This window comes from Peromyscus californicus, unplaced genomic scaffold (assembly GCF_007827085.1).
Source record: "Peromyscus californicus insignis strain IS unplaced genomic scaffold, ASM782708v3 Scaffold_11__1_contigs__length_118956290, whole genome shotgun sequence".
NCBI lineage: Eukaryota > Metazoa > Chordata > Mammalia > Rodentia > Cricetidae > Peromyscus > Peromyscus californicus.
In genome coordinates, this window is record NW_026294402.1 from 14,187,390 (window position 1) to 14,195,608 (window position 8,219).

Genomic DNA, 8,219 nt, shown 5'->3' on the forward strand with positions numbered 1-8,219 from the left:
GTATTACATATATACACTGCAGAATTTATCCCTGATGCTTCAGAATTAACTTCACTATTTATTCAATTACAGGATACAATCAGGAAAAGGAGTCATCCTTTATATATAACTCACATCCGATCCCATACTGGTCTGCCAGGCCCTCTAGCACAAGGCAATGATGAGATTGGTAAATTATTGATAGGAAATGTGCTGTAGGCCTCAGAATTTCATAAAAAACTTCATGGCAATATGTTTAAAAAAGTAAGGGTTTAAAAAAGGATTTTTCCATAACCTGGCAACAAGCCAAAGAAATAGTAAAGAAATGTCCTACTTGTTCCTTCTACAATCAAACGCCATTACCAGCAGGATGTAACCCAAAGGGTACTCAGAGGAAGGACGTGTTTCACTTACAGAATTAGGAAAATTGAAATATGTACATCATAACATTGATACTTATTCAGGATTTCAATGGGCAACTGCTTTGAGTTCTGAAAAAGCTGATTCTGTAATCATTCATTTGCTAGAAGGTTAGTGTATTTAGAGCAAGGATAGTGTATTTAGAGCCTGTCCCAGAACTATGGACTGTGGTGGATTAGGTCTTTGTCTTCATTTGGATAGGTGGTGCTCTCTAAACCCTGACTGGTACTTCCATCATGGAGTCAGTTGTGCTAAGGTCTGGGGGCCTGTCACATTCCCCACTGGATTTAGTGAATGAGTCAAGTCATGGACTCACTGTGCTCTGAAGAGGTGTAGTTGGTCCTAAGCACCATTCATTGTGCTAAACTATTGTATAATTCTCCATATAGTTTAGGATGCAGGGCTCCAACATTAATCCACTCAAAATGAGGATCAGAGGCCCAGTTGGTGCTAATAGCTGAGTGGTTAGCCAGGAACAAGAGAGCAGAGACTGCTATCAATGATCTTATTTAACTCTTTGTCTCCTTTTCTCTTTGAGGTTTTTATTTCCCCAACAATGTACAGGTGTTTTCTAAGTATTGCTGATCTATTAGCAGAGAAAGAATAGGTTTCTCCCACAGCCACACATAGTCCCCTTACCTCAGAGGCAGTGAGTCTAAGCCTCTCCAATAATGTCGGAGCACTTTGGCAAGGGAATCTAACTGTTGTTTTAATACAGACGCAGAAAATTCTAATACCTCTAGGTCCGGATCAACCTGTCTACACAGTTTGGAAAGCATCAGCAGAGGGCACACTTAGTCAAACCTTGTGTCTGCCAACCAAGTGGTCTCAGAGGCCTGCTAATATTGCCATTGTCCAGATGAGTTAATGTACCAAGCAGATCAGCAGACACCTGCTCATAAGGGGAAATGCCTAGATTAAGGGTGTTGGATATTAGACAAGTTTCAGCCCCTTGAAGTTCTCTAACATTAATTTGGGCTGACCCCGGTCACAGTGAGATTTGTCAGTCAAAGGGGTGACAGTCGGGTTCGTTCTCATCCCTAGGTAGTACGGGAGCCTGGGAGTCTGAGTATACCCAGCCATCCTGACCAGTGGTTTCTAGAGAACACAAGATTTTGCTGCAATGCTACAATATCTTCAGGAAGGTTTATACTCAAAGCCTAAAGAAAACACGGGAAAATGTAGTCATTTTTGAATGATTCAACTCAATGAGAATACTGAGATGAAATTAAGCCAAACAAATTTGGGCTGGCAATGTTAATATCAGAATTCAAAGCCAAATCAAAATACACGTCAAATTGAAACAGACATTTGAACCCCAGGTGTGAAAAGCATACTTTAGAATAATTGAATCTTAGCTGGGCGTGGTGGCACACACCTTTAATCCCAGCACTCCACAGGCAGAGGCAGGCTGATCTCTGTGAGGACTAGGCCAAACTGATCTACAGAGAGAGTTCTAGCACAGAGAAACCCTGTCTTGATCAGGAGTTTAAGGTCTTTCTTGGTTCCATATTGAATTCACCTTCAGCATTGTTACATGAGAAATGTCTAGTCATTCAACTTGAGGAACTAGGTGAATTGATATCTAGGTAAAATTAAAAACAAAAACCAAACATAAAGGAGTAAAATGAAAGAGTCACAACAGAACCCTCACAGAAACAGGGAAAGCAGGGAGAGGAAAACCCTTCCTTAGGAAAGATCTTAGAAGTGAAAGTCACAGTTAGGGCAAGAGCATGTACAGACATCAAAGTCCGGACAGCTACAATGTATAAACATCTCTATAGCTTCAGGCCAGAAATAGGAACCACTAGTAATTCTCCAGAAGTACAAATATCCAAAACTGACCTAGTAGAGAAACCAAGTGATCTACTCATACGAATTACTTTGTCTTTTTGGTTTTGTTTTGTTTTTGTTTGGTTGGTTGATTGGTTGGTTTTTGTTTTTGTTTTTGTTTTTAAAGACAGGGTGTTTCTGTGTAACACCCCTGGCTGTCCTGGAACTCATTTTTCAGACTTGGCTGGCCTCGAACTCACAGAGATCCTCCTGCCTCACTCTCTGCCTTCCAAGTGTTGAGATTAAAGGTGTGTGCCACCAAACCCTGCTGGCTTTGCCATTCTTTTTTTTTTTTTTTTTTTTTTTTTGGTTTTTCGAGACAGGGTTTCTCTGTGTAGCTTTGCGCCTTTCCTGGAACTCACTCGGTAGCCCAGGCTGGCCTCGAACTCACAGAGATCCGCCTGGCTCTGCCTCCCAAGTGCTGGGATTAAAGGCATGCGCCACCACCGCCCAGCAGGCTTTGCCATTCTTAATGTTATCCTTCATTTGTTTCATCGAGGCCAAAACTGTGCTCAATACCAAATTCTAGGACATTAAAATGTTTGTGCTTCAATGCTGATGAAAGTTTCAGAATGTTGTATGGCTATGAAGTGACTTTTTTTTTTCCCTTGATTTTTCAAGACAAGGTTTATCTGTGTAGCCCCGGAAGTCCTGGAGCTCACCCTGTAGACCATGGTGGCCTTGAACTCAGAGATGTGCCTGCATCTGCCTCCCAATTCTGGGACTAAAGGCATGAGCCACAACCACCTGGCAAAAAGACGTCTTTGTATTTGTTCTGTGGTGGATTTGGGTTAAATAATTATCACTGTCTAGTTAGCCAAGATTTGAGGACACCGCTTATTTTCTTGTCTGTATCCTAATCTCAGGTGCTTGTGCAACCACAAAACAAAGAATTGTCCAGCAACACCGCAAACCTGCTTGTGTCTCTCTGTGGTGAAACTCTGTCATGCGTTCTTAAAATGTTCTCTTTTCTGTTTTGGTTTTTTGAGACAGGGTTTCTCTGTAGCTTTGGAGCCTGTCCTGGATCTTGCTCTGTAGACCAGGCTGGCCTGGAACTCACAGAGATCCGCCCACCTCTGCCTCCCGAGAGCTGGGATTAAAGGCGTGAGCCACCACTTCCCCCCCCTAAAATCTTCTTAGTGGTTCTATGGACAGTTGGCATATAGCATATTGCTGTGATGTATAACTTTCTTTGTTTAGTGTATTTCTGGTTTGCCTTTTCTCGAATTGGGGTGGTTTACTCTCAAATGAGGTTGGGCGGGGCTAACGGAGGGGTGTGGCCAGTGATAGGCGTGACTAAAGTGGATGGGCCAGCACTGATGACAGTATTCACCTTTGTGGCTATAAAAGACCCAGAGCTGAGGCTCCAGCACCACAGGGAGCGAAGTCTCACAGGAGAAAGCTTCTCTGGTGCTGCACTGTCTTCAGCCAGGTCTCCATGCTGTTGGCGTAAGGTAAGTTATCTGAAACTCTCTTCAACAACTTTCGGATGCTTGTCCTGCTGAGAAAATGACGAGGATCAAAGGTTCATAAGCGTCAAGCACTCTCCTGGGCGTCAGGATTGGCTGGTCAACCTCCAGCTTTAGGGTGTCAGCTTTATCTGTGTTTCATTTGTGTTCAGTCCTGTCGGCATTTAGGTATGATTATTGTGGGGCAACGTTAATCCAGGCTATCCCCAGTCACAATGAGTTTTGTCACTCGAGGGGTTGACTGTCCAGGTAGTTCTTATCCCTATGTAATATGGGTGGTCGAGGGGGTCTGAGCATGACCAGGCATCCTGGCTGATTTCTGGCTGGGAATGATTGATATTGTCCCCAGGGTCCTCCCCTGTATAGAGTCTGATTCCCTAGGTGTTCCCTGTTTCCCAAAGGCCAGAATCTTTCTGACAGAATTTCCAGATTTTTAGTTTTTAAATTTTATGGCCATTAGATTAGATTTTCCTATTGTGTATCTTTTAGGGAAGAGGCTAGTTTGTTTCCTTTTGTGGGTGAAGGTGTGGGACTCCTCCAAAGTGTTACCCAGTGATTTGATCAAGGGAACCCTGGGGACCTGCAACATCTCAGGTTGCATGGCCCCAGGCTCAGGGTGACCTTTTGAACACAAAAAACCATGTTCTGGGTTGGCATACCTCAGTTAACAGAAGCTAAAAAGCAAGGTTAGTTCATTTAGAGACCTTCCCAAAAGTTTGGACATTGATGGATTAGGCCTTGATTATAGTTTTAGCAGGTGGTGCTGTCCCTGTGCTGAGGGATTTTGGTTTGGTTTGGTGTGGTTTGAGACAGGGTTTTTCTGTAGCTTTGGAGCCTGTCCTGGATCTCACTCTGTAGAGCAGGCCGGCCTCAAACTCACAGAGATCTGCCTGCCTCTGCCTCTCAAGTGCTGGTATTAAAGGCATGCACCATCACCACCTGGCTCCTGTGCTGAGTTTTACAGCCTTAATGGTGCCTCCATCATGGAGTTTGCCTTGCTAAGGTCTGAGGCCTGTTTTCCACCTACCTTCTGAGAGAAGTCAGGTTTCCTCTGCTCTTCCCTAGTGAGGTTAGGTTTTCTGTCTGACAGTTGCATTTGAAATCTTAATTTTTCGTTTGTATCGTTTTCCTTAGATTTTAATTAATGAAGTGTCTTGAATTGGATGACTAGACATTTTATTTCCCATGTATTCAGGACAACCTTGAGGACAATTTGGATCCAAGAACAACCTTGAGTCCCTGATTATCTCGGTCCCAGAGCAGCAGTAGCCATGACATCTGAGCACTGTGGCCCCCAGAGCCCAGGGAGTGCCATCATGACCTTCCGCCCAACCATGAGAGAATTTTCCGATTTCAGCAAGTACATCGCCTACATGGAGTCCCAAGGGGCACACCGAGCTGGACTGGCCAAGGTCATCCCACCCAAGGAGTGGAGAGCCAGGCAGTCCTATGAGGACGTCAGTGACATCTTAATAACCAGTCCCCTGCAGCAAGTGGTGTCTGGCCAGGCAGGTGTGTTCACTCAATTCCATAAGAAGAAGAAAGCCATGACGGTGGGACAATACCGTCACCTGGCCAACAGTAAGACATACCAGACCCCGCCACACCTGAATTTTGAAGATTTGGAGAGAAAATACTGGAAGAATCGTCTCTATGAGTCACCGATTTATGGTGCAGATGTCAACGGCTCCCTGTTTGATGGGAACACTCAGTATTGGAACGTGGCACACCTGGGGAGCATTTTGGACCTCTTGAAGCAGGAATGTGGCATTGTGATTGAGGGTGTCAATACGCTCTACCTGTACTTTGGCATGTGGAAGACCACCTTCGCGTGGCACACGGAGGACATGGACCTGTACAGCATCAACTACCTGCACTTTGGGCAGCCCAAGACGTGGTATGCGGTGCCCCCCGAGCATGGCCGACGCCTGGAGCACCTGGCCAGGCAGCTGTTCCCGGGCAGTTCCCAGGGCTGCCAGGCCTTCCTGAGGCACAAGGTGGCACTCATCTCACCCACTGTGCTCAAGGAGAATGGTATCCCCTTTGGCCGCATGACGCAGGAGGCTGGGGAGTTCATGGTCACCTTTCCCTATGGCTACCACGCTGGCTTCAACCATGGCTTCAACTGTGCAGAGGCCATCAATTTTGCGACCCCGAGGTGGATCGACTACGGCAAGGTGGCTTCTCAGTGTAGCTGTGGGGAGGCCAGGGTGAGCTTCTCCATGGACGCCTTTGTTCCGATCCTGCAGCCTGAGCGACATGAGCTGTGGAAACACGAGGGACATGGAACTATGGACTACCCAGAGGTCACCTCGCACCCCAGTCAGGAGCCATTTACTCGGACTCAGAGGCATCCCTGCGCGGGACCCCTCGGGTGTGTGGTGAGCAGAGCCCTCAACAGCTGCCCTTACACTAAGGTGGGCTCCGAGTCCCAGCGCCTTTCAACATCCAAGCTTTTGGCTCCTCAATTCACTGTGCCGCAGAGAAGATTCTCCAAGCAAGCTTCGGGGGCCTCCCTGATCTTCATGGATACTGCTGATGCCAGAGCCCTGGACCTTTCACGACATTCACAGGCCTATGGAATCTTGGATAGGAGCCCCCAAATCTCCCTGCCACTCAAGAAGATGGACTTGAACTCAACAGACACAGGTTCACCTCCTGCCCCTTAGACCTTTTGGCCACCAGGGGACATTCCTAGTCATCTGAATCAACGGCTGTCTGATATGCTGACAACTGATACTGTACTTTGGGTCCTGGATTCAAGTCACCTTTTAATTTGCACATGGTCTCTCCCTCAGAATTGATGCAAAGGACGGATCTACAGTGTGTCGTGCAACTGCATGAAGAGAATGGATGCTCTATTTGACTGTGGTGTCAAGGACGGGGCTTTTGTAGTTTAGATAGGTTCCGGACAATGGGACTCCGGGATGGAGTCTTCTTCATGTGGTTGTGGAGGTAGGCCACACCTACCTGCTGTGATGGGAAGCAGCCAGCAGAAATCCTTGTAGCTTCTAGGCTGGAAAACCACAAGTCCATGGAACACCTTAGAACATCCTGTCACACCAATTCTGGGTCAGAGAAAAACTCCATGAAAGGAAATGGCACAATTCTGAGGATGCCCCATCCTTCCTCCTGCTCTGACAACTGAGTCTTCATGAGACCATCGACTTGAACCTCCCACTGGGAGGATGCCACAGGGAGAGAAGGCAGGTCTTGGGGCACTCAGCATGGTTCCGAACATGCATGCACCTGTGACCTACTCACATGGTACAGTCTTCAGAGCACCATGGCCGTCATCTGCATCGGCACATCTGGAAGGACCTGCACATGCCCATGAGTGCCCTGACTGACTTTCTGGTCCAGAAGCAGGGAGGCGGGAGAGACAGGTGTAGGCTGATCCCTCCTGTATTTCCTCAGCATTTCCTTGTTCTTCTGCCCTAATTGTCTCCTGGTCTCAGGTGGTGCTACAGAGGCTACAGTGTGGACCGATCACAGCCCTGGTGGGGACTCCACACACTGGCTATGAGTTATCTGTTGTCCATGCTGGGGGGAAATGGCTCTTTCCTGTCAGTGACCCCTCATCCATGCTCTGTAAGCAGGCCCAATAAAGATAGTATTAATTCTCCTAACTGAAGTGTGGTGGATACTTTGGTTTGTGTTTGGGGTGCTATAAAGGAGGGTAGAGGTTTATGTCTCCCCAGGACAGGAATTCTACCTTAGACTGGATGCCATATACACTTCTTCCCTGCCCCTCACCACACCCATGGCCCCTCAAAGCTAACTAAGAACACATAACAGCCTCACAACAGAGAGACACAGAGAGACTGACAGGTCTGTGGTCTTGCTGAACAATGCTTTGTTTTGTGGCTACACAACAACCTCAGATCATGGTATAGACAAGAAAATGAGCAATGTCCTCAAATCTTGGCTAACTATACAATGATAATTATTTAACCAGAATCTACCACAAAACAAAAATGAATATGTCTTTTTGCCAGGTGGTTGTGGCTCACCCCTTTAGTCTAGTGAGTACTAGGCCAGCCTGGTCTACAAAGTGAGTTCCAGAATAGCCAGGAACTGTTCATAGAACCACTAAGAACATTTTAGGGCCAGGAAGTGGTGGATTCTGCCTTTAATCCCAGCAGTCAGGAGGCAGAGGTGGGCAGATCTCTGTGAATTCAAGGCCAGCATGGTCTACAGAGTGAGTTCCAGGACTTCCAGGGCTACACAGATAAACCTTGTCTGGAAAAAATGTCATTTCATAGCCATACAACATTCTGAAACTTTCATCAGTATTGAAGTACAAACATTTTAAATGTCCTGGAACTGGTATTGAACACAGTTTTGGCCTCAATGAAACAAATGAATTAAGAATGAGAGAGCCAGCAGGGTTTGGTGGCACACACCTTTAATCCCAACACTTGGAAGGCAGAGAATGAGGCAGGAGGATCTCTGTGAGTTCGAGGCCAGCCTGGTCTAAAAAATGAGTTTCCAAACACCTGTGTGATCGGAAAAAAA

The 8,219-nt window shown here is 46.5% G+C and overlaps 1 protein-coding gene across 1 annotated transcript; it reads left to right on the forward strand.

The window, feature by feature from the left end:
- Window positions 1-4,972: 4,972 nt before the first annotated feature.
- Window positions 4,973-6,370, forward strand: LOC128102380 (lysine-specific demethylase 4D-like). The gene has a single exon (XM_052726094.1). It carries the CDS (start codon window positions 4,973-4,975, stop codon window positions 6,368-6,370), a length of 1,398 nt encoding a protein of 465 aa, XP_052582054.1.
- The last annotated feature ends 1,849 nt before the right edge of the window (window positions 6,371-8,219 follow it).